The sequence below is a fragment of the Sapajus apella genome, unplaced genomic scaffold (genome assembly GCF_009761245.1).
Source record: "Sapajus apella isolate SASKATOON/1434 unplaced genomic scaffold, GSC_monkey_1.0 scaffold22, whole genome shotgun sequence".
Classification (NCBI taxonomy): domain Eukaryota; kingdom Metazoa; phylum Chordata; class Mammalia; order Primates; family Cebidae; genus Sapajus; species Sapajus apella.
Window position 1 is genome coordinate 20,421,391 of NW_022436962.1, and position 27,973 is coordinate 20,449,363.

General features: G+C 35.0%; 1 protein-coding gene across 3 annotated transcripts in view; it reads right to left on the reverse strand.

Annotated features, from left to right (window-relative positions):
- The window catches only part of GPATCH2 (G-patch domain containing 2), a 198,000-nt gene that overhangs the window by 166,821 nt on the left and 3,206 nt on the right, over positions 1-27,973 (reverse strand). Inside the window, exons 2-6 of one of the 3 annotated variants that reach the window (XM_032289248.1) lie at positions 18,864-19,580; positions 13,566-13,627; positions 9,856-10,038; positions 9,291-9,370; positions 7,146-9,162 (exon numbers count right to left, since the gene is read on the reverse strand). In XM_032289248.1, the coding sequence (XP_032145139.1) occupies positions 9,130-9,162; positions 9,291-9,370; positions 9,856-10,038; positions 13,566-13,627; positions 18,864-19,580 (1,075 nt within the window). In that variant the 3' untranslated portion in view covers positions 7,146-9,129. Of the gene's footprint in view, positions 1-7,145; positions 9,163-9,290; positions 9,371-9,855; positions 10,039-13,565; positions 13,628-18,863; positions 19,581-27,973 lie in introns of those variants that run through there. The other 2 variants (XM_032289246.1, XM_032289247.1) reach the window with 2 other exon arrangements.

Below are 27,973 nucleotides of genomic sequence, written 5' to 3' on the forward strand. Positions count from 1 at the left end.
TAAAAAAATAATAATAATGGGGACTCCAGCAATGTCATCACCATTTTAACAGACAACCACAAAAAGGTGTTGTGTCTTCATCTGTGAAGTCAAATGGTTACCAATCAGCAGCCTTAATTTTGAAAGAGCATTTAAAAACATATTTCAAAGGTTTCTTAGGGCATAAAAGAGAAGAAAAGTTTTTAAACGATAATCATAGTCTAAGAAGTATTTTTAGAAAACCTCACATTTGCAAATTCAAGAGATTCATTAAAAAGTCTATAGATTATAAATATATCTCAAAATCAAAAATGTAAATCTGAAATAAATCATTTCTTTACTAATAAAGAAATGACTTAAGAATTTGTACGCAAATACTAAAGTGAGAAAAATAAAAAGCAGAAAGCATGGTATTTCATGCATTTTTTAAAATGTAATAAAAAGGCTAGTTGTACCGCTTAATATTTAAGTTGCCATGAAAACAGAAGAGTAAACTGGTAACCTCCGCAGCAAAGTTCTTACATATTAAATTTCAGGACATACATTATAATGAAATCTAAAGGGAACGTCCAAAATACTATATAAATATTTAGCATCTGCAAACTTTCTTTAAAAAAATTATTCAAAAGTTACAAAGAAACAATAAATGTTTGAGGTTATGGATATCCTAATTAATCTGATTTATAACATATTGCATGTGTTTCAAAATATCACATCACCCCACAAATATGTATAATTATTACTGCCTCGATTAAAAAAACATAAAGGCAAAAAAAATTCAGAAGCATTAGTAGTAAAGCTGTACCTGGTAAACAAAAGTGACTTTTTTGCCATTCCCAGGCCTATCCATAGTGACATTTAAAAGCTTGGGCAATCTGATCAGGAATCAGGAGAGATGACTAAAACCTAACCCAACTTCTTGAATGAACAGGTATGAATAATGTACACCCTTGCTCCTTTCCCCAACTGTTATAAGGACAATAAGAAGAATGGCACTAGATTTGCTAAAAATTTCAGCCTGCAAATCATATTCTCTCCAATCAACTTCATATTCTATAATTCTCTAACACTTACCCTGCTTAATTTTCTCCATGTCCATTTTTATTTCCTTATTCTCCTCCCAACCTCTGGCTGGTTTATTTTCATTCATTAAAATGTAAGCTCCAAAGAGATCCTATCTAACTTGTTCATCACTAACACCCGAGGCCCAGCGGTATTTGATACTGGCATTACCTAGTATCAAAAATCTTTGTTAAACGAGTGGATGCCATGCAAGAGTTGATCAGAATATCAGGTCCAGTAAAAATGTAAGGGTTCAGTCTCATCCATGGATCCTACCTACTGTGGAACAGGCATGGATCTTAGCCTCCTGATACAGTCTTAACTTGTAATTACCTAATGTAATCTCCATACTACTGCCCATGTAACCTTTTAAAAAACAAATCTGGTAATTTTTAGCCCCTTGGAGATTACATGGGTTCACATGCATTCCCATGGACCACAACATCCATAAGGATCTAAACCCTGCCCACATATTCAGCCCAACCCTCCCTGCTACTATATATCACTCCATACAAGCATATCTTATACTTCAGTAATTCTGGATTCACAGTTTTCTGAATATTCCATGCTGTTACGAAGTTAATCCTTGACCATGCCTTTCTGTCTGCCGATTTCCTTCCCCGAATCAGATAGTAAGCTCTAATTCATTCTAGAAGTCCCAGCTAAAAAGATCATCCTCCTTTAAGAGATTTTCCCAGAGCTTTGCTAAGTTATTGAGAAAGGAGGGGAAAGGAATGTAAGAAATACATAGGATATCATCACAGCTGAACTAAAATAGCAATGTGACAGCTATGAGGCACATTGTAAAACAGGTTGGAGAGATGATGAGGGACCGTAGAGGGCAGGCAGGGAGAAGACAGAGCAAGCAAGCAGACCAGAAGGTGCTAGAACTAGATCAGCAAGAAGGTACTATGGACTACCTGAGAAATATACAAAGGGAAGAAAGGATGGAAACGGAGGATTGGGTTCCAGTGATTCATCTGACAGAGGCAGTAAAACATTTCATTATCATTTTTATTATGGCACACATCTTGATTGTGCTTGCCATTCGAGATACAGAGTGCCTGAGAGTATTTCAAAAATAACTCACACTTTGTAACCAGGCATTTCGTAACCAGGAAATGAAGACTACTTAAGGAAGAAAATTTATTTATATTTATTAATATTAGCAACATGACAGAAAAATGAAACACTTCCAAATTGTATTAATTTTGGCTTGTCAAAGGAGGAACATGTAATAAACTGTTTAAGTTGTAGACATTAATGAATATTATAGATAAGTTAATAAGATTAAATTAATGAAAAAATATATATATGAAAATATCACGTAGAAAAGTGTCTGGCACATAGTAAGCATCACTGTGTCTGTTATAATTACTAAATTACTCACATTCACTTTGCAAGGTTCCAGATTTCCAAAGTATCACAAACCCAAATGACAATGACGTCTATAAAGTCAAGCCAATTCAAAGACTAAGTTATCATAGAAGCAAGAACCAATATTTTAAATACATGAAAAATAGATGTTGACAACTTTGGTAACATTGAAATACCAAGATTGAACATCAGTTTATACAATTTTTCCTAAAGGGTTTCTAAGACTAAATATGGAGAATATAATGAACATTAAAATACTGCTGACTGAATAAATATACTGCATCTGTACTATTTAAATTTGTAAATATCTGCTCTTTTAATAAAGCATAATAAAAGAATACCAAAATAAACAGATACCATTTTATAGAACTGAATGAAAAATTATTCAAATCATATTTTAAAATAATTACAGATATTAAATTTCTATGATATAGAATATATAGTTGTAAATGATACCAAAATAGAGAATTTTTCTTTTTTTTTTTTTTTTTTTGAGACAGAGTCTCATTCTGTCACCCAGGCTGGAGTGCAGTGGCATGATCTCAGCTCACTGTAACCTCCACCACTCAAATTCAAGCGATTTTCCTCCCTCGGCCCCCCGAGTAGCTGAGATTATAGGCACATGTCACAATGCCCGGCTAATGTTTGTATTTTTAGTAGAGATGGGGTTTCATCATGTTGGCCAGGCCAGTCTCAAACTCCTGACCTTAGGTGATCCGTCTGCCTTAGCCTCCCAAAGTGCTGTGATTATAGGTGTTAGCCACCATGTCCCAGCCCAAAATAGAGAATTTTTAAATAAAAGAGACAGTATTAAAATGTATTTTGTAAAAGAAATATTTATTATAGTTCTATTATGTTGTACTTTTCTAAGATACAGAATCAATTTATCTCAAAATAAGTTATTTAAAAAAGGGTCAGTTTCTGGCTGGGCATAGTGGCTCACACCTATACTCCTAGATTATACATGATATATATTTAAAATATAACAACAGTTCAAAAACACTTTCTTCTTGTATTCTCCAAAGCACCCCCAAATGCCTTAAGGATATAAACATATATCAGTTCACTGGGGTTAAAATAAAGCATTTCTCTAGTAAATTCCACTCAAAAATTGTTAGGTAATTAGTCATGGTCAAATTACAATTGAGGACATAGGCTGTGTGTATTTTTTAAAATCATTTTAGATTTGCTTTCTATCATAAAAGTTTTCCTTTCTCTTAGACTATGAAGTTCCCTTATGTAAATCAACTTCATTTTAAATGGCCCCTCTGGCTGAGTGTAGTGGCTCACGCCTGTAATCTCGGCACTTTGGGAGGCTGGGGCCAGTAGATCACCTGGGGTCAGGAGTTCGAGACCACCCTAGCCAACATGGTGAAATCCCATCTCTCCTAAAAATACAAAAATTAGTCGAGGGTGGTGGTGGTGGGTGCCTGTAGTCCGAGCTACTGGGGAGGCTGAGGCAGAAGAATCACTTGACCCTGGGAGGCAGAGGTTGCAGTGAGCCGAGATTGTGCCACTACACTCCAGCCTGGGGAACTGAGCAAGATTCCGTCTCAAAAAATAATAATAATAATTAAATGGCCCTACTGTTGTAAAAGGCTATAAAGTAGACTAAATATTCCTACTCTAGTTTCCTAAGAAACAATAAAAGTTGAGCAAGACATACAGAGTAAATCATTACAGTATGATTATCATTAACAAAATGCCACTCATGTAATCCTCATTTTCTATGACTTCACAGAAGAAAATACATACAATATTCTTTTTCTCCTATAGAATGAACTGACTCAAGATTCTGAACAAATACAAATTATTGTGTTCAGGGTTTTTGTACAGTGAATGTAAACAGTATGCTTATTTGTACAGCATGATAAATTGGATTAAGAGCTAATATCCACATTTTTTTTCAGATTTTTGAACTTGATAAACATATATAAATAAAAAGTCAATTAAATCAGATTCATTTTCTTTGGCAGAATAACCACCAATACCAGCAGCAAAGTATTCTTCTTCCAACCATACAGAAAAGTAAACTGAGGTAATTCTAACACTTCTAAATTCCTATAACTCTTACATAAAATTTCTATGTAATATTCATGCTGTCTTCCAACAACTGTATTTTAAGCTGAGTCATTTATTTCCTGATCTTTCAAAAGACTACACAGTTTGAATGCTAATTTTCAGTAGACCAATGTAACACCTGTTGAAAGACCATTAATTCAAATCAAAAAAGAATTTTAAAAAGCTCTGACCTACAAAAAACACTGACTTTTTAGGATGCATACGAATAGGATATATCTTAGCTAACTGGAATGTGATGCTTAAGTAAGGTTACTTGGATGCACTTTATAGGTAGTATATCCCAAAACAGATTCTGGCATCGTTATTCTGAGAAATATTATTCTAAATTAAGCTTAATGCACAAATTATGGAAATATAAGAGATTTGGGCTGAATATCCCTTGAAATTAATTATCATTTGCTTCATTCTCCTAAAAGTGGGGAATAAGAGATGCTAGTTAGTTGGGTTTTAACAAATTGGTACTTTACTAGGACAGCAATAGTAATTCCTTTCAGCACAAAAATCTCAGGACTCTGTTTGCATGCATATGAGCATAATTAATTTTAAAAATCAGGTAGATCAAGTAGATCAGGACCCAAATCTCCCGAACAGTATAGGTTCAGGAATACCTATTAGACTATTTGTAGCTATTCATTGTAGAAATGAATAGCTTAAATGATGGGGGGAGAAGGTCTATGTGCTCTGTGATCAGGGTAAGAGTTTAGAACAGTTTCTCAGTTTGCAATTAAGTTTTAAGATTTAGTGGATTGGCTGTCAATCTAAAATTTATTTGCAACTATGGTTCACAGATCAGATTAAAGACAGAGGCCAGCTCAAATATAAATAAGGTATAAAAGAAACATAAAAGAATGCCATATAAAGCACTTTAAATATTAAATGTAAAGGCAAATTGTGTATAAAATATGAACAGGCCAGTTGTGGTGGCTCACGCCTGTAATCCCAACACTTTGGGAGGCTGAGGAGGGAGGATCGCCTGAGCCCAGGAGTCTGAGACCAGCTTCCACAACATGGCAAAACCCATCTCTACTAAAAATATAAAAATTAGCCAGACATGTTTGCAAATGGCTGTAGACACTGCTACTAGGGAGGCTGAAGTAGGAGCATCGCTTGAGCCTGGGAGGTCGAGGCTGCGGTGAGCCTTGATTGTGCCACTGCACTCCAGCCTGGGCGACAGAGTGAGACCCGTTTCAAAACAAAAAGACAAAGAAAAAAGAAAAACCAGAAAAGTTTAAGGTCCAAAATTCTACACTTTGACTCATGATACAAATGTTCTCTAAGTCCCAGCTATAGTGTTTAATATATCTAACAATCGTTAACTATCATTTATTTCATATATATTATGCACCAGAGATAGTGCTGGGCCCATATTATGTATACATAATCTCATTTTAAAAACCTGACAACACTTATGCAAAAGCAATCATTGTCAGTGTTTAACAAAAGGAGGGAAGGAGGTTCAAATGTAACTACAACTAAAAAGAGTGTGGATTCACAAAGATCTGACTTCAAAATCTATAAATTTTCTACAATACCAGTTTGCTCTCTATAAAACTAAATAGAGTCAATCTCCTTCCCATTGTGGATTCCACATTTGCAAGTCTGCCTACTTGCTAAAATTTATTTGTAACCCCAAAATTAATACTCATAATTTCTGACTTTTGTAGTCATTCAGTGACATGTGCAGAGCAGTGAAAAATGTGATGTGAGTTACCTGATACACATGTGCATTCCTAACAGAGGTTAACGAAGTGACTTTCTTCCTAATTGTTTAAGCTATCATACTGTAAACACGTGTCTTTTTTGTAATCTAAATTAGTACCAGAATGTGTTTGCATTTCTGTGATTTTTGTGGGTGATTATTCTGTTTTAAATAGCCCCAAGTAGAGTGCTGACAAGTGCTGTCTCCTGCTTCTAAGTGCAAGAAGACTCGGATGTGCCTTATAGAGAAAATATTTAATAGATAATCTTTGTTCAGAAGTAAGTTATAGTGCTATCGGCCATGAGTTCAATATTAATACGTCAACAATATATACTAAATGTCTTTAAACACAAACACACACAAGACAAGGTTATCTACTGATCAGTTGGTGAAAATGTTGTGACCAGAGGCTCTCAGGAACCTAACTCTGTCTTTCCCTTAGGAGCCATGCTTCAGTATTCTTGAATTCAATGTTTACAGCAAATTTATAGAATACAAGAACGGCAGATAGTGAGAATCAACTGTAATACAACTGAAAAGTTTCCCCCCAAAAAATGTTTAGATTGATATTTTAGTAAAAGATTGTCCTTCTGTCATTTCCTTCAAAGATATTACATCATTATATTTGTGCAGTCATCACTCATTTGCTTAAGAAATACTTTGTTGGCATTCTGTTTAATAGGTTGCAACTCCATGTGTTTGACTTTGCTCAGAAAATTAATCTCTCTTAAAAGCAATCTGGCTTTCCAGTGTGAAAGTCTAAGGCAATTAAATTTCACTTCTTACTACCAGATGTCATGAGTACTGTGTAAAGATGACTGTTTTGTGAGATTACGATTTTTAAAACTAGATATTACAGTTATATATAATATAAATAACATAAGCAAGAGCAACAACAAAAACTCAGCAAAGGAAATCAGAGAAATATCAGCACAAATTGGAACTCTTACCTTTCTTGCCCAAGTCAGAGATTTTATTGAAAAAAAAAAAAAAAATTACAGTACTTAAAAATCCAAACAAGGACAATTCAGGGTTGAAAGAAAGAAAACCCGAAGGAGTCTATTGTCTTCAGTAAAATTTTAAATACAAAAAACATAGACCAGAAAAACAGTTTATGGCCTAATGCACTAGTTCCATGATAAACACACATATATAGTATATCTCCATCAAGTGGAAACTTAATCACCTTTTTACAATTTAGACAGGGAAGGCAGCTTTTAGTATGGTTAAGCCATGTATCATCAATACCATGAAGCTAGCCTATCAGTTGTAATAGCTTCTATAAAATACCACAGTGAGATTGCAATAAGCCTAGAAAATGGGCTACAAATCCCAGCAATGCTCAACCAAGCAGTGAACCAAAAATAAAAATAGGTAAAACTGAACCAAGAACTAGATAGCATTCATCTAGATTCATGATTGATAAGGCAAAGTTCATAGGCCAAGGTTTTAAAGTGACTTATTCAGATCTAAAAGACAATCATACAAAATAAAACAAAAGCATTAATGTAATTCAGAAAAAAAACATGAATTTTCACTCCAAAGACATAGCACAGAAAAGCTTACTTACAATTACCAACACCACACTATTGTACCTTTAAATATCACTTTAAATATGCAAAGGCAAAGAGACTCAAAGTTGCATTTTATCATTTTTAATCTCTCCAAATTAGATGAGCAGTCTAAAAGGAGATGTCACACATTCCAGCTTAATGCATTTGCTGAAATATTTCAGACTTTAAGAACTTTAGGTAAAGGCAGTGGCAACTTGAAGTTTCCTTCCCAATCATATTTAAGTTAAATGCTGAATTAACAATTAATCCATACAATAATATAAAAATACACATATTAAATCACATTGTTTTTCATTATTGAAGCTTAATAAAAATATCATTTTAATATAACCATTTTGAAGAACTCAAATGGTCTGAACTTATTATAGTGTCTAAATTATACCATCAATAGAAACATTACATTTCCCCCCGCTTGGTGAAAATGAGCTCATGCAAGTATTCTGACACTCACAGTGACACATATGGTCTGCCATTCTAAAGATGTACAAGCAGCTCTCACTTTTAAACATGACGATATGATTCAGAATCACACAGTATTTGTTAAAAATACCAGCTTTCACATGTTTCATTAAGCTCTAAACCAAAATAATAATTTTGATGTGTTTCAGGTATCAGACAAAGCAGATAATTTAAAAAGTAAATGATTCTACTAGTGCAGACGAGTTATCACTGTGGCTAATTTAGAACGAGGATGATTTTTGCAGTACAATGAAAACTATACTATAAAATACAATAAGTTTGCAATACAGAGCAGATTACCCAAGTAGAAAGTAAGCTGAACAAAATACAAGCTCCAGCAAAGATTATCAACCTTACCTACTACTCATCATAGCCCTTGTTAAAATACCCTGAGTAAAATGCAAGTATTTTAAATAATGCTGGTTATATAAGGCTTCTCTAAAAATGAACCATAAATGTCGATGCATCATGATTTTTATTTACAACAGTCAGATATGTAAAAATTAATTCTTAATCAGTCACAATATAAACATTAAGGAATACTTGTTAGACTGGGAAGTTTTAAATTTCTAGCTTTGTTAGCATTTTGGCAAAGCAAGTATACATAAATAGATTCAATGTAAAAAAAATCATAAAAGAGAAAAATATATAAAATGTACAGTAGTTTCTATCCACCCTGGGCCAACCTAAATGCCTAGAAAGCCTCCCCAGTCAGGTTCACTTCTGACTAAAAGGAAGAATACCAGTCCTCCAGCAAAAACAGCCCCATCTTTTCATCAAAGAGGCTCTCACTTCAGTGATATTCCTCCAGGGAAGAGGACAGGAGCCAGGTTCCCTCGAATGTCATTCCCCAGATGTTCAAAACGTAACTAATTTATTAGCATTAGAAGATTTGGTTTATAGGGGAATCTCACTGGTCCAGTTTGTAGCCTACAAAAAAATGGATTATTTTTAAGTATAACATTAGAATATGAATAAAGGATGAGGATGTGGCTTTTTATTCCATAGAAATGGAAACATTTCCAAACATGACAATTACACAAAAAAAGTATGCCTACCATTGAAGTTGGAGTCCCTCCAGATTTTTTAATATTCTTTGAAGACATTCCATGAAGGCGACTGAGTCTAGCTTGGAAACCTGGAAAATCAAAGTACTCAATTTAGAAGATTCTATGATCGCTGGAGCATAGAAGATGATCTATCAAAAGAGAATGAAAAGCAAGTTGGTGGTGGCGGTGAATGCCATGAATATTACTGGGGAAAATGCAAAACTCACACTTAAAAAAAATTGAAGCAATGCCTAGTAAAGTACTAATGCAGTCAGCACTTAACTATCCAGTGTTTAAACACTACAGTAATAAATATCCAGGCCATTTCTTTTGTCCCAATTCACATTCCTATAATTTCAACATTTTCTCCATGAGCCTAGCGAGAAAGCAAGTCAATTTTCCTACTAATTTGAAAGCATGATAAATGTGGTAGCTGTATTAGCGGCCAATATGTTTCTTTCCAGCGTCTTGTATTTACATTCTCTAATTTCCACTTTATCTTCTCCTCTTTTAATGAATATTCCTAGATGGACCTTAAACCCATTGTATCTACCCAGGAGCCAGAGCTACTGACCTCTTCTGCTTGGATGCGACATAAGAGGAAAAGAACCAGTTAAGATACTTTCAAAGACAGGATCTGGTAAATTTTTGTCTAGCTCAGTAGGATCTTCCTTTTCCCACCAGGGCACAACTCCAGTGATACCACATGCTCCACCCGATTCCTTTTCGTAGAACCAGTCACTCTGTTCATCATCACCTGTGCAAATACAAGAAACCCCCACCACCAAAGATTCAGTTTTATCATCCAGTTACACAATTAGTGTTGTCAGGTAGTAAAAATACAAGATGGCAGTTAAATTTGAAATTAAGATCAATGACTAACTTTTACTATAAGTATATAGTACTTGAACTAAATTTTTAGTGTAAGTACGTCTAAGTACTGCATGGGAAATACTTGTTCTAAAAAATTGTGTGTTATTTACCTAAAATTTAAATCGGGGATCCTATGTTTTGACAACTGCATACATAATCTATAAGGAAAACTTTTTATTTTAGAACACAGCTTCACTTAAGAAATGTTCTCTTAAGACTGTTAAGAGCTGCCATCAACAAAAACGTAAAATATTATGTTTTAAAACCAATTTTAAAATATGAAAAACGATAATAAACTGGTTAATCCTTTGGCAAAATCTATTGGAAAATCCACTTAAGTTACTAACCCTTCCACATTAAGAAAAAACCTTAATCTGCTCCCGAGAATTAAAAATATTAAAACTGTGGAACCCTTGCTTTGCAGCTGATATGGGTAAATAATTAGCTTAATTTCATGATTTGTATGGAGTGTAAAAGGGGAAACAATCATGAACAGATGTGACTAAATGAAATTAATCCAATTAAGCTCATTAAGAAATAGTTTTGAAAAAGTTGATTTTAAATGAAAAGTGACAATACCTTAGAGTTTATGAAGAAACTATATTGAATAAACGAGATGTTTTTGTCCAGCACTATCCAGTAATTCTGACTTTTGGGAACATACGTGAGTGTAACCATGGAACAATGAATGATCAATTGAAAATTCAGTTTTAAATGTGTCATCAGTAAGAATCAGTATTTTGTTTTTTGAAGAAAAAGTTGTTATGAAGAGCTGTATAAAGAGACAAAAATACAAAAGACGGATGGCTTTTAAGAGAAAGAGAGACAGGCCAGGCATGGTGGCCCATGGGTGTAATCTCAGTGATTTGAGAGGCCAAAGTGGGAGGATCACTTGAGATCAGGAGTTCCAGATCAACCTGGGCAAGATAGTGAGACCCTGTTTCTACAAAAAGATTAGAAATTAGCCGGGCATGTTGACATGCACCTGTGGTCCTAGCTACAGGAGTCTAAGGCAGGAGGACCCCTTGAGACCAGCAGTTTGAGGTTACAATGAGCTATGATCGCACCATGGCACTCCAGCCTGGATGACAGGGCAAGACCTTGTCTTAAAAACAAAAAAAGAGAATGAGAAAAGAAAAGAAAAACAGAAAGAAACAAATAGCATTTTGAAGATGATCTAAGATTCATTAAAGTATCCTCCCCTTGATTATAAAAAGCCACTACTAACTCTGGTTTCTAAGACAGTCATGATAATTGTCATAACTTCTTTTCTTTAGAGAAAGATATTTCTGATTTCTAAAATCTCTTACAACAAACATATTTAAAGGAAAACTGAAAATACTCTTAAGCTTCAGTTGAAAATAATTTTATGAGAAATAGCTACATTTCAACTAAGACGGAATGGAAACTTAAAGGCATTTCAAAAACTAGAGTCACTAGAGCTTATTTCTACTGGGAAATTAATTTAAAAAATATTTTTTTTGGCCGGGCGCGGTGGCTCAAGCCTGTAATCCCAGCACTTAGGGAGGCCGAGGCAGGTGGATCATGAGGTCAAGAGATCAAGACCATCCTGGTCAACATGGTGAAACCCCGTCTCTACTAAAAAAAAAAAAATACAAAAAATTAGCTGGGCATGGTGGCACATGCCTGTAATCCCAGCTACTCAGGAGGCTGAGGCAGGAGAATTGCCTGAACCCGGGAGGCAGAGGCTGCGGTGAGCCGAGATCGCGCCATTGCACTCCAGCCTGGGTAACAAGAGCGAAACTCCGTCTCAAAAAAAAAAAAATAATAATAATAATTTTTCGAAAAACACAACAGCACTTAGAGATCAGTACTTTTACTGAGCTTTCCATTAAAAGTAAACAGACTGGGTTTAAGAATAAGAAAAAACCAGTCCTCACTTGAAACTGACTACCATATATCTGAATTCCAACATTATTATAGAAAAATAAAATTATTATATTTTTGATGTGATACACAACTTTATTCTTCAATACGGAAATCAAATAGTCACTGAATAAGAACTTCCTGTGAAGTCAGACAGACCAATTAGAATTCCTGTGTTCTCTAATATCAGGAAAGTTACTTCAACTCTATTAGCATCAGTAACTTCATCTTAAAAAATTGGAATATCAAAGGGTTTTTTAAGAATTAATTAAGAACTTAAAGGCAAGAAAAGCACTTAGCAATGTGAAATACAGTAAGTTTACAATAAATGCTAGCGTAACATTCTAAGCCCTTCCATGCTTATCCAAGATTGACAGGCTTGTCAAAGTTGTTTTTTTTACTTTTTTTCATTTCATTTCATTACCAGTATCAACATTTATAATACAATCTTGAGTAAAGACCTGTATTTTAATGATAATTTAAGTATATTATCAAGGTAGTTCACCCTCCCATTTAGCCCCAGCATCTAACGTATAAAGCAAAGTCTCGACTTAAAAGTCTATGGTCTTTCAAATAGGTAGGTATCTATTTATCTAGGACAAATAATTTACACATAGGCAAAAAAGAATGATCACTTCATTTACATTTATTGTGCTACCAAGAGGATGAACCCTAAGGGAAAAAGTGTAGGCAGCAATTACTTTTTCCTGTTTTATTACATCATTAAATAAATTTATAATTTAAAATTTATATCAGCTTTTTTCACTTGTAACTTACTGTCTTCCTCCAATGTGTTCTTAAGAAAGAAAGAGAACATTTGTGATAGGTATTTGTATGTATTAATTGCATGATTTGTATGGAGTATAAAAAGGGAAACAACCAAGAGCAGATGTGACTAAATGAAATTAATCCTATTAAGGATTAATCCTGTCCCCTCATGAAGGTTTTCTTATTTTTCATAGCTTCAAAATACTGCCATGTTAAAGACGGAAGCTTCCAGAAGTTTCAAGATGGAAAACATATACGCTGCAAGACATTTCTGTTTAACAGTTTACATTATTGGATTCATAAAAATCATCTAATTACTTACAAACTGGATAGAATGAATAAATGTCACAGCTGACTAAAAATGACAAATGACTTGCAAATCCACCTTTATGAATGCTTAAACAGTTTTAAGTACATTTGGAATTAGGTAGAGAATGAGAACCACTTTCTTTCAAACTTGCTAAATGAGAGAAAATCAAAAAGGTACGTAAAGCTTTCTCAAACAAGATAATCCTCCCTTAATATTATTAGCTCCACATACTAGCTTTTGGAAATAATCAATTACTTTAGGTCATGAAGACAGGACACCTTCCACAGCATATAAAAAACCAGCTACAATACTAAATCCTAGTCCACTAAGTAATGTGTGTAAGGTAAACGGATTGCAGTCATCAACTTATGAAGTAACCAGTAATAAACACAATTTTAGAATGAAGAAGTTTTTCCAAAGAGAGAAAAAAAATATCGTTTCAGTACCTTGTCTTCCCTCATCATTGGTAAACAATCCAGCATCAGTGCTGCTGAGACTGCTGGAATCACTGTAATAACGAAAAAGAAAGAAACAGATCAAAAGAACAATTGATCTTTCAGTCGTAAAATTTTAAAGAGACATGGCAGCTCAGAGATGGAACTTAAGCCTGACAAAGATCTGAAAGAAAATAAGACGATTTTTTTTAATCAAACTGCAAATATCCTGTTTCCATTAACTACAGAGCATATTATTTTTGGCACATAAAACCACAGGAATCTAATGGGACCCTGACAGTAAGCCAGATGTGACTGCAACGAGGTGCTGACACAATTGATGCATTTTATTACGTGCTTTCATCAAATGCTCACTGCTCCTTTCTTATGCCATGCAATTCAGCTTGAGCCTGGAACACCACTGCTCAATAAAATGGGAAAGTTTCAATCAAAAGCAGGCTAAGCCTTTCTTCAGCACATGAAATACAAGGGACTAGGATGAGATTACTTTCCATAACCACATTTGCAAATATTCTGAAAAAGACATTACTTAAGAATTCACAACAACTCTATTAGTTTGCAAAGAAGAAAAAAGTTTAAAACAGTGATAATCCATTATCGAAGTTAAGGTCACTTTTGAGCAAAAAAAAAAAAATAAATGTTACAAATATTAAGGAAGGAGTGTCCAAAAATAACACAGGTTCTCACTGCTCCCACAGAGGGCCCAGAGTCAAATTTAACATACAAATAAAAGAAACAGCAGATATTTCAATAACATAAACAAACTGTTACTATTAGTTCTAATAGAAGTAATGCTTATATGATTAGTTTAAAATACCAGGAGAACAAGGTCATAAAATGAGAGGCTTAGCTTTTAAAGAAAATTGAGTGATGTTCTTTGAAAATTCTCATGTATTTCATTTTTATTGTAATTCTTAATTTTAGCCAATCAGGAAATCATCCCTTTTTTTAAATTAAAATACTTATTCCATTAATATGTAGAACTACATAATCTTATTTTTTAAAAAGTCATCCTAACTTGTTTTAAAGTATCTAAATTGAGAAGTTTAGGATTAAAATTATAGATGAGTTAAATCCACATACATTTTCTGAATATAATTTCAGTTCTTGTTCCATTTTTTTAAAAGCTAAATATTAATGAAGAATATAGGAATTTTTAAGAGGCACATTTTTTCCAAGGAGTTCTGAATTTAGACCTCTTTCTAGCTTTCTTCCAAATTAGCTGCATGTATGACGCTCCTTATGTTGAAAAAAATATTTTCTAAGAGCATCACAACCAAATTTTCTTATTTACAAATGTATGTGCTCTTCTATGCACCATAGTGTGAGATTATTAAAATCACTTCACAATCTTTATCTTGCTGACATTTTGCTGTCTAAACTATTACTGATACTTTCCTTTTTCCTGTGTGCCCCCATTAACACAACTCAAATGAAGGGCCTCATATACCTCAGGTCACAATTCCTTTTCTAAAACCCTTGAGGCAAATTTATTTAAAATTCTGAATTATTCAAATTTTAGCAAGGTATATTCTAAACAGCCTCAGAGGAATCTGGGATAGTACTCCATTAAACATATTAATATATTTTTTCAATTAAACGAAAGAATAACCACTTTAAGTGCGAGTCAAATTAAATCTGGCCACAAACGAATTTGTTTTTCATAGCTTTTCAGAGTTCAGATTTACAGACAAAGCATTATGAATTGAAGTGCTATTTTTTATGGACCTTGATCTCCTAATCTGAATTCAGATTTACTCTAATCTATTCTACATATACCCAGGTTCATCTTTTCAAAATAAAACAAGATGACTAAAATAATGTGATATTCTGATACAGAAAAAGGACATTAAAAGCAAAGGAAATTCTAATAAACTATGAACTTTACTTACAAATGTATCAATTTTTGTTTCATTAATTGTGAGAGATGAACTATGGTAATATAGGATATTAGCAATAAGGGAAAGTGGATTTGGGGTATATGGAAATGTGATATACATGAACTCTCTGAACTATCTTTACCACTTTTCTGTAAATTTACATCTATTCCAAAGAAAGTAGTTGATAAAGTATGCACACACACATATATACACATGTGTACCTAATAGGACAGTCTTCTATTTAAAAATTGAAAATTACTTCCTCAACACTTGCTGAATTAAATTTCGATTTCAAGACTTTCTATGGATAGGCCTCCATCTAAATTCTTCTCATTTCCATCTCTGGTCCTTTTGTTTATGTTCTTTTCTCAGTGGTATGCCTATCTCCACTCTCTTCCCTCTTCACCTGCCCTCTCTCTTAAAGGCATAAGGAAATCAGAATAACCCTCTCCTCCAGTTCTTAGTCCTTAATGATCCTTGTCCTACTTTGAGGTACTCTGGCATATATGTATATAACATGTTCCTTTATTTACATTTCACCTCATTGATATCTAAAGTAGCTCCATGTACATTATGTATGTGTTTCTATGTTCAGTAAATCTGAAAAAAAAAAAACTTAAATAGAAGCAAGGCTTTTTATTTTCAGCAGCTGACAGTCATTACACCCTTTCTTTGGAGATCCACCTTTTTGGAGTGAATTTTATAACACTACTGTGTTTGGATGAGAATATATTCCATACATTCTGGATGAACAAATATATGTACACTAATGCCAATCACTTACTCCAATTTGCTCATTTCCTATATTTTCAGTAGTCATCTTTCTCATTCAGCCTCCCAAATAGAGTCAGTCAACTTCCCATTGATTTGAATTATTAAAATTGGTCTCAAATACTTATTTCCCTCTGCTATCATAGTCATAATTCATCTCCCACTTAAGAACCGACTGGAGGGCAAAGGTAAACAAAATACAGCTGTAAAGATCACACTATCTTGGTAAAATGTAAATCAACTTGAGTTTCTTCACTTTTAAAAATTCTTCACTGATCCCATTGACTATGATAAAATCCAAACTATTTGCCATGGCACAGACCTTCGAAAAATGCTTTTTTGCTGTAATTCTGATCGCATTTTATTTCTTCCCCAAACAGACCACTTTCATTTCACAATTCATGCCTTTGCACAAGCTGTTCCTTCTCTACCTATGAATGCCATTTCCCTCTCTTGACTCCTTCAATTCCTGAAGAAGTCTTAGTACTTGCTTTAAAGCACAGCTCCTTTAAGAAGTCTTCCCTCACTAGTACTTTCCACTCAGCACATTTCATTTTCACCATTTGCTTGTTGGCTATTCCACACTATGCAGCTGTTAAGGACAGAGGCTCCATTATTAGTCCAGGCCTTCTAAGGTGCTGGGATTACAGGCATGAGCCACCTTGCCTGGCCTCAAATACTTTTTACCATAAAAAGAAATGAAAAATGGGAGTTTGATCTAATTTCCGTTACCAGTTACATGTCCTATAAAAAAGCAGTTCAATAAAAGCAGGAAAAAAAAAAAGGGGGGGGGGGGGAGAGGCTTGCACAATCAACTCAAAAAGCAGGTAATCTAATTGTGAATAATACAGAATTGAGTATGTTATATCTGTTGTCATACACTCTCCCTCCTGGTAATTGAAGCAGACAATCACTTTCAAGCAAGGTTAAGTGGTCCTAAGTCACAAAACAAATACTTATTTTCATATAAAAATGGCAATTTTCTTGCCAGAAAGACATATACCATGTCTTGTCTTTTCAAAGTCTTCTGGAAACTTTTCTTTTTTTTTTTTTTTTTTTTTTTTGAGATGGAGTCTTGCTCTGTTGCAATGGCACGATCTCGGCTCACTTCAACTCCACCTCCCAGGTTCAAGTGATTCTCCTGTCTCAGCCTCCACAGTAGCTGGGACTACAGGTGCACACCACCACGCCTGGCTAATTTTTGTATTTTAGTAGAGACGGAGTTTCACCATATTGGTTAGGCTTGTCTCAAACTCCTGACATCAGGTGATCCACTCGCCTCAGCCTACCAAAGTGCTGGGATTAAAGGTGTGAGCCACAACACTCAGCCAAATTTTTTTAATATAAGTAATTTTTACTTCTTCAGAAAAAGTATATAACTAGCAAACCATGTCAAATAAAAGGATAATTCCATAAACTTTTATCAGGTCCCACTCACATTTACAAACAAACAGAAAACAACAAACAAACAAATAACAAAAAAAAAAAAGGTTGATAGCTCACTACAATCCACATAATTACAATGATCCTAGCCCTTGGGAGGCCAAAGCAGGTGGATCATTTGAGGTCAGGAGTTTGAGGTCAGCCTGGCCAACATGGTAAACCCCATCTCTACTAAAAATACAAAAAGATAAGCCAGGTGTGGTGGTGCACACTTGTAATCCCAGCTACAAAGGACACTGAGGCAGAAGAATCAATTGAACTCAGGAAGTGGAGGTTGCAGTGAGCTGAGATCACATCACTGCACTCCAGCCTGGGAAACAGAGCAAGTCTCCGTCTCAAAAAAAAAAAAAAAAAAAAAAGATCCCAGCCCTACAAATTAAAAATCAAATACTCTTTCCCCCAGACCAGACCATATTTACAAACTGGTTTTTTTTCTGGCTCATAGTTCAGCATTTGGTTTTGCAGACCCATGCCTAAAAGGATAAAGTGTTAATACATTCTAATTTCTTGCAAGTAGCATCACTTTATCACTTCGGTATAAAAGAAAAATGATCACTTACCTTTTGATGCTGTCAAGATAGTACTTAACATTTATCACTGTAGTATACCTGCTTCCTAGAACAGACAGATTAGACTAACTGCCACAGGATCACTGTTTTTCTATTTTTCTAATGACAAAACCAGGTTTTTGTAGACTATAAATTGGGTTTTACAATTCATAAGTGATCAGAATTCCTAGCAAGCTACAGATTCTTTATAATATCAAGCCACATACATGTTGAAGAGGTATAAACTTTTGATTCTCAAGAATCAGAATAGACTAATGAATTGTGACACTCTAAAAAGCACCAAAAGCGAAAGCTCTATAATTAAACATATAAATAATTATATATCCAATTCTGAGTTACAAACGTGCTGTTATTCAAAAGCACATTCTTTCCCCCCGAAAATCCATTTCCTTTTCTCTTTGTAGCTGAAAAGTCATTATAATACAATCAAAAGACTTTGTGTAAATCAAATAAGCAATTTTGCTTTATGCTCAGCATCATAAATTATAAGGAAAATAACCATAAACAGTAATATCACTATCATTATAATTTATAATTATTTTTAAATAGAATTAATTAAAATATAAAACATTCAACCACAAACACTGGAGATAAATATTTTTATATTTAGAGAATATAAAAGTCACCTTTCACTCATGAGCTCATCTGAGACTTTTTGCTCCTCACATTCCATTTTGTCCTTATTGGCCTGGTTCGTTTCCTCACTTTCTAAAACTACTCCTTCATCTTGGATTTTTGGTCCTTGTCTGATTATTTTCAACTTCCTTTTTTTGACTTTGTTCTTGGTAAATTCTTGATACTGGTAAGCTCTATCACTGTCCATGTCCTGATCTCTACAGCCTTCAGGTGGCTGGGTCATTGTCCGTTTGTTAGAGATGTCCTGTGGGAGATCGACTGCCATGCGTTTTACCTTTCTCCTCCTGCGCAGCGTTCTGTTCCCAACATTGTCCACAGCAAAATCAGACTCGTGCCATAAAGGTCTTTTCCCTCGAACATTATTATTTAAGTTTGATGATGGCCTGCGCTTTGCTACTAACATTTGGTCATCAGAGTCACTGTGATCTTTTTTATTATTATTGTGATTCTCTCTATAGTCCTTGCTTGGTTCTTCTAAACTAGAATCAGAGCCTTCACTTAAGCAGTGACCAGTCTCCCAAGGGTGATGCACGTTATATGACCTCCGTTTTCTCCCTCTCCTTTTCCTTGCCTGGCGTTTCAGAGGGCAAGATATACTTCGAGAATGGTCTCCTGTTTCAGCAAATCCACCTCGAGCTTGCTCTGAGCTCTCTTCCAATGCTGAGACAAGGTCATGAACCAGTTCCTCCATGGTTCTACTGAAATGCCTTCATTTATTAGAGAAAGAAAAAAGAAAATAGTCAATCTTAACCATAGTAACCTCGTTTTCTACAACAGACAATTCATTCTAAATTTGATAAAAATTAATAATGATTATAAAATGTTTCAAAGCTAATTTTCCTATTCAAGATATTACAGTTTTAAATATTGATTCATTGTAGGCCTCTTCTTATATAAGTTCTTTTATTAAACATAGGAATTACTTCCAAGATAGAATAAGCTTATGAGCAATGAAAGATCCCAGTATTTTTATATTTTTACTGTATAATTATGGAAAAGTTCGGTTTAAATCCCTATCTACTAGTCCCTCCTATCCCTTTTCTAGAGCCAGTTTTCCTACAGCAATACAGAAAGAACTTTCTCAGTACCCTCTTCACCCACTAATCTCGAAGTAAAAAAAGAAACATGAAATCTTTTATTCTCCACGCTTACCAGTCACTGCCATCATATAAGAGGCAGTCAGAAAGACGGACAGCTAGTTTCAGGATTAGTAATATATGTGAAAAGAAAGTTTAACCAACACCATGCATTTATTTAGGCCACACTAATCTCTTAAACCAGTGAAGCGGAAACTACATTCACATTCAAATTGGAGCCTCACTGGTTTAAAAGGGCCCATCATTACTTCATTCTGAAGCAATCTCTTAGACTTTCCTTTTTAAAAAGCTTTAAACTATATTACCAGGAAGAATATCATCCAGTAGTCAGCAGGGAGAAGCATCAGCATTCTTTGGGAATTTTTATAAATTATACTTGTCCTTTTAAAACCCAATTCCCAAAGATTTTAAATTAGTTGGTGTGACATACAGCCAAGGTATCCGGTTTTATTTTTTAATCATCACAGGTAATTCAGATATGCACCTTTCTTATGAAGGCCACAGGTAATCATTTCTCAAATTGAGATCTAGAGGGACCTAGGGACTGAAACATTCTCAACAGTCATACAGAGCTCCAGGAGTAGGCACACTTTCATGCAAAGGGCCTGACAGTAAATACTCTAGGCTTTGTAGGCCATTGGGTCTCCCACAACTACTCAACTTGCCACTGTAATGCAAAAATAGCCACAAGCAATACATAAATAAATGGGTATGGCTGTGTTCTAATAAAGTTTTATTTATAAAATTAGGTCAAAGCTGGTTATAGTTTGCTGACCTGTGGTCTATATAGTCTCTACAGTCATGTAAAGTCTCCAGCAGTCTATAATGTCAGGCTTTTGCAAGTTCCTTATAACAGCTTTCAACTTTTGTCTTTTCATTTTAATAACCTAAAAACAACACACATTGTAATCCAATGGATTTACCATTTATAATATGATGCATATATACAGCTTCTAACATTTGAGTATTTACTATTTGCCAGGCCCATTTCTAAGTGTTTTATATGTATTACTTCATTTCATTCTCACACAATAACCCTATGAGGTGGTAGACGAAATACACAAAGACGGAAAGAATTCTGTCACAATGTGATGCATCTAAGTAGTGGAGACAGGATACAACCTCCAGCCAATGTTGACCAAACTACAGCCAAGATCAGCCACACAATTCCAGTAGCCAGTCTGTAGTTTTGTTTTGGATTAATTTAGCACCAGGTGGTATTACTATAATCCTCAAGACAGATTTAATATACATCTATATAAAACCTAAATGACTCATAGTTAGCTATATTGTTTTGAATAGAAAAAAAGGGGTGAAAGACCTGAATGAACACAAGGCACAGGGTAGTATTGCTGGTGAAAGTAAACTGAGCTCAATGAACCAATCTTGTACTGGTTAGTAAAATGTACACCATGAGCAATTAAGAAACGTGGCATTGTGTTTCGGTTAATGTGAATTTGTATTTTCTAGATTTATCTCTGTGGGCATTCTGAATGTATTTAATAAAAACAAAAAATCTAATATATACAGCTTTCTCAAACATGTGGTGATTCAAATAACTATTTTAAATAAACTCTGGAGGGTCACTGAGATTTGTTTTTTTTTCCTTTGTAAGGGTACTACATACACCTCCGGGTTTGTTTGTTTGAGAAGAAATCTCAATCTGTCATCCAGGCTGGAGTGCAGTGGCATGATCTTGGCTCATTGCAACTTCTACCTCCTGGGTTCAAGTGATTCTCCTGCCTCAGCCTCCCGAGTAGCTGGGATTACAGGCACAAGCTACCATGCTCGGCTAATTTTTGTATTTTTTAGTAGAGACGGGGTTTCACCTTGTTGGCCAGGCTGATCTTGAACTCTTGACCTCAAGTGATCCACCCTCCTCAGCCTGTCAATGCTATATTACAGGGGTGAGCCATCACATCTAGCCCCACAACTCAGGATTTAGAATACTGATTTTGATTAAAAGATATATGTATCACATACAAATTAGCATTACGCCAAACAAAACAAAGGCTACAACTCTGACTACATTGATAAACCAAATGGATCTTTTTTCTATTATCTATATGTTAACAAATTCGTTTTTCCGGCACTTTGGGAGGCCAAGGCAGGTGGATCACCTGAGGTCGGGAGTTCAGAACCAGCCCAACCAACATGGAGAAACCCCATCTATAATAAAAACACAAGATTAGCCGGGCATGGTGGTGCATGCCTGTTAATCCCAGCTACTGGAAGGAGAATGGCTTGAACCTGGGAGATGGAGATTGCAGTGAGCCGAGATTGTGCCACTGCACTCCAGCCTGGGCAACAAGAACAAAATTCCATCTCAAAAATAAAAATAAAAAATTAAAAAAAAAAAAAAATATATACACACACACACACACACACACACACACACACACATATATATACACACACATATATATAGTTTGAAAGACCTATTATCTCTGAATATAATATTTGCACCTTAAAAAATTCACCTGAAGCCACTTTAACATGTATTAAATCAAGATCCTTTCTCTGTATTACCTGGTTCTGGAGTAACTCACACTTTGAAGACAGTTTTCTTATCAAAGGGTGAATGACCAGATCAAAATAATAAAAAAATGAAATTAACTTGATGTATGAATATAACACCTAACTAAAATCAGTTTATTTTGGATATTACCAATTTAGTGCTTCACTGTAGCAGAGAAAATTTATAGTACTAACATTAGAAAAAGGTTAGCACATCTGATTCAATCCATTGAAATCTGATACGTTTCAATTTCTATTACTAAGAAATTTCATTCTTAGTGATATTAGCAGTTATAAATGCAAATATTCTCTAGAATCTTATTAAAACTGTGTCAGCCTTATTTGACTTTAGCTGCTTCTCTCAAGAGAAAATAAAACATATTTTTAGGCTAGGCATAGTAGCTCATGCCTGTAATCCCAGCACTTTGGGAGGCTGAGGCAGGTGGATCACCTAAAGTCAGGAGTTCGAGACTAGCCTGGCCAACATGGTGAAACCCCATCTCTACTAAAAATACAAAAATTAGCCCAGCATGGTGGTGGCCGCCTGTAATCCCAGCTACTCAGGAGGCTGAGGCAGGAGAATTGCTTGAACCCGGGAGACAGAGGTTGCAGTGAGTCAAGATCACACCATTGCACTCCAGCCTGGGCAAAAAGAGCAAAACTCCATCTCAAAGAAACAAAAGAAAAAAAATCCCGTATTTTGAAAAATACAGTAATTAGAAGAATACAATTTATTCCATGATGTCACTCAAATATCAACTACATATTACTTTTAAAAGCTTTAAAAAAAAAACCTATAAAAACACAGAAAAAATATACATTTAATAAGTCCTACTTAGAGTTCAAATCACCTTTTCCCCTTTCAGTTTCAAATAACTAGAGTCTTCTCGAAGTCAATCCCAACCAAAATCCATGCTAATAAGCCAGTAATACTATAGTCAGTTAACGTTAAGCTGCTTCACTAACTAATCTCTCAGTTAAAACTGGCATCTGCAAGGCACAGTGTCTCACACCTGTAATCCCAGCACTTTGGGAGGCCATGCGGGGAGAAATCACTTGAAACCAGGAGTTCAAGACCAAGTTGGACAACATGGTGACACCCCATCTCTACTAAAAATACAAAAATTAGCCAGGCATGGTGGCAGATGCCTGTAATCCCAGCTGCTGAGGAGGCTGAGGCAGGAGAATCTCTTAAACCCAGGAGGTGGAGGCTGTAGTGAGCCAAGATCATGCCACTGTACTCCAGCCTGTGTGACAGAGACTCTTGTCTCCTAGTGGCCTCTCAGAAACAAAGTGATCCTAAGAGACCATCACATGACCAATAGCTCTTTTATTTCCTTTGCCTTGGCAGTTTACACTGATGCATCAGAAAACCGATGTATTAAAACACTTTATCCAGAGAGTTTCTTAAATAAGACTTTCCTATTAAAGGGGAAACCTGGAAATATAGAACTTTTCTGTACAAATGTGTACTTACTGAAAAACCAGTTTTAAAGTTTGAATTATACTAAATTCAGTGAATGTACCACTTAACTAATTTGAGATTTTATATTCGAAATTGTAAAAGCCACTTCTCTTCATTTAGAACTCATTTGGAAATGAAATCTTCTGGGAACAGTTAATATTGGGTAATGCCTAAGATAACAATAGTCCATCAATGATTTTATTAAGATAGTCTGAATGAACAGAATACCCCAAAACAAAATTATGGCCCCAACATCTATATAAAGTTGGATTTTATGAAAGGAAGTGACTTGGGCAGATGAGTACTGTTTTTTCAGGTGGCACTGGATTATGCTGAGCAGTATAAAATGTATGATCAATCCAAGATTTGATATGCAATTTTATTTAAAAATTTTAGGCCAAAGATTAAGTTTGTTTGTTTGGCTTCCTCTACCAAATACCCAGTAAATGAGTGAACTATTATCCTTGGGTTTCTTTTTTTTTTTGAGACAGAGTCTTGTTTTGTCACCAGGCACCAGGCTGGAGTGCAGTGGTGCAATCTCCACCTCCTGGGTTCAAGCAGTTCTCCTGCCTCAGCCTCCCGAATAGCTGGAACTACAGGTGCCCACGACCACGTCTAGCTAATTTTTGTATTTTTTAGTAGAGACGGGGTTTCACCATGTTGGCCAGGATGGTCTCAATCTCTTGACCTCGTGATCCGTCCACCTTGGCCTCCCAAAGTGCTGGGATTACAGGCGCATGCCACCATGCCCAGCCTATCCTTGGGTTTCTTATCAGTAGGCTCTAATCAATTCAGAAAAAGCCTTCCTAAAGGTGGATGTTTAAGAATAAGACCAATTAATGTAGGAAACATAGAGTTTAGTGTTTTTCTTTCAAATATTTCTAGTTCAAGGAAGAATCAGTAAGATGCCTTAGTCCTAATTTATTGCTTAATCTACCCTAAGAACTGGGAGTCGATTGATGATCCTTGGGCTCTTAAACGTCAGTCAGCAATATATTAATATAAATGGGAATAGCAGGAGTGAAAAAAACCCCAAAAACAGATTCCCAGCAAAATTAACAGTCAACTATTTTTACAATGATTACTGCTTTTGGAAGCCTCTATTACCAATAACTGCTATTCCTAATAGGGAAAAATACAGTATGTATAGAAAAATTAGTCAGGAAATAATTTCCTTGCCTAGATGCTGACAAAAACTGTGTAACAAGAGGATATGCATTTGTGTCTGCAAAATAAACTGTTCATATTAAAAACAAAAACCTTCCAGATAGAACTAAAAGATAATTGATTATAGCTATTGGGTAACTAGTTAAGGAAGAGGAAAGTAAATATTGTTTATCACCTAGTACTTGGTAAAACTCATCTTTACGTCTCTAAAATATGGATTAGCACTTCTACAAAGTTAAGTAATTTTAGGAATGCAGTGCTAAAAGTAAGTTACCTGGTGTTAAGTACATCTGCTTAATTGGCTTACAAAAATTTAGGGGAAGAAATCATTATTAATGTGTTAGTTTTTGTACAAATAAAAATTCAGTGTGTACAAAACCACTGTACTAACACACAGTACCTAGTCAAGGACTATGCTGCTGAATGTTATAAATTACTCACAAACTTAAGAGAAAGATAGTCTTGGACTTATACATCTCCATTATCATATTAGCTTTTATTTTAGAAAAGGTTGGTTGCTCCTAAAAGTATACAGCAAACAGCTGAATCAAGCAGATTAAAATTAATGCATTATAATGAAGACTATGCAAATAAGTGACTAAACATGCAAATGGTGAGCCTTCAAGATGCCACATCAAGGCTAAATGACTAATGACTTTATGACTAATTTAACACCATATGATCCATAAGAATCATCTTAAGATTTCTGCTGCTTATGGGAATTTATGTATTTTCCTCTTCAGTGGGAATTTTTTTTTTTTTTTTTTTGAGACAGAGTTTCGCTCTTGTTACCCAGGCTGGAGTGCAATGGCGCAATCTCGGCTCACCGCAACCTCCGCCTCCTGGGTTCAGGCAATTCTCCTGCCTCAGCCTCCCGAGTAGCTGGTACTACAGGCGTGCGCCACCATGCCCAGCTAATTTTTGTAGTTTTAGTAGAGACGGGGTTTCACCATGTTGACCAGGATGGTCTCGATCTCTTGACCTCGTGATCCACCCGCCTCGGCCTCCCACAGTGCTGGGATTACAGGCGTGAGTCACCGCGCCCGGCGGGAATGTTATTCATCAAATAAGTCCTTATCTCAACCTAGAAATCTACTAAGAGACTATGTCTTCAATTTTCTTCTTTTATATATATGTAGGGGGGTGGGTGGCCATTATCTTAGGAAATTAATAATAACCATAACACTAAATGTTGACACTTATGCTACTTTAGAAATTCCTTGACTTTCCTTGTTTAAATTATTAATCAAAACTAAATGTTTTCTCTCTTTTTAAAAAAGGTAGGGTGGGGTAGGGGAGAATTACTTATTCTGAAACATGTAAATAATTAATTACAAGTTTACATTAATAGTAGGCAATAAATAAAAAACAGTATGCTTAAGGGAAAAAAAAGGCTAGGAGGAAACTAGAGAATATGAGCTTAGAATCGAAGCCATGAACTTGGAAGTTAATTCCAGTTATATTCATTAGCTATAGGACTTTGGACAAATTACCTATCTTCTGATTGTGTTTATTCATCATAAAAATGGGCATAATTCCTACCTTAAAAATATTTTTCTGAGGATGAGAGTGGGTACTTAATGTTCAAGAGAAGTTATTTCATCTTTCAACAACCACTACTCGCAAATAAGAGAAACTGGTCACCAAAAGATCCCAAATTATTCTGCTTTTAAGGTATAACCATACTGGGAATCTTAAGGGTATTACAGTTAAAGGCCTGCAATCTTTCTGAGGTCATGAAGCATTCTGAATGGTGGGAAAAGGAAGGATAGCAGACATTTATAAATTGCTGCATATAATTTCAGTAAGTTCATGGACTCCTTGAAGACTCTATGAGCTAAAGAAAAATTTTAAATCCCAAATTTAAAAAATAAAAAAATTAATGCTAGCTGATCGCGGTGGCTCATGCCTGTAATCCCAGAACGTTGGGAGGCCGAGGCGGACAGATCATGAGGTCAGAAGTTTGAGATCAGCTTGACCAACATGGTGAAATCCCATCTCAACAAAAATTAGCCGGGCGTGGTGGTGTGAGCCTGTAATCCCAGCTACTCGGGAGGCTGAGGCAAGAGAATCGCTTGTAAGAGGCAGAGGTTGCAGTGAGCAGAGATCATGCCACTGCACTCCAGACTGGGCGACAGAGGGAGACTCCGTCTTAAAATAATAATAATAATAATAATAATAATAATAATGCTGTGAATCTGACCTATTTCCACCTTAAAAATATACATATGTAAATTTAAAAAGATTAAATAATCCTTCCCAGTTAAAAGTGGAAAGGAAGCAAAGCTCCACTGACTTGTATTCAATTGCAGATGCTGCCTACATGTCACCTTTGTCACCACAGGAACTTTGAGGAAACTTTCTTTCCTCTTTACCATGGTTTGCTCAAAATCAAACCATGACTGGCTTTAAGAAAAAGAAAGTCTAACCCTTGTTTTCAAATTAGTGATTTAATAAGGCAAGCTCATTTATTATTTAAATCTGAAGACTATGCTTCTAATTTTTGTTACTTCACTTAATGACTTCATGAGTCATTTAAACTTTTCCTTACACTCTAATTACTTTCAAAATGTAAACTACTGAATAAAAAACTGCCTACATGAAATAAAGTCAGTTTAAAGCAAACAAAACAAAAACTTTAGAATTCAATAAATATTTCATTCTAGCTCTTGCCAATACATATATATTTATATTCAAATGTATTAGGCACACAGTAGAAAGAAAATGAGTCTTATGGTTTACATTAATACATTGTAACTATTTAATGAAAATTTAGTAAGCATATAACCTCAATTTGTACAACAGGAATGAGAATGAAGACAATATTAATTATAAGCCACATACTGCTTGACAC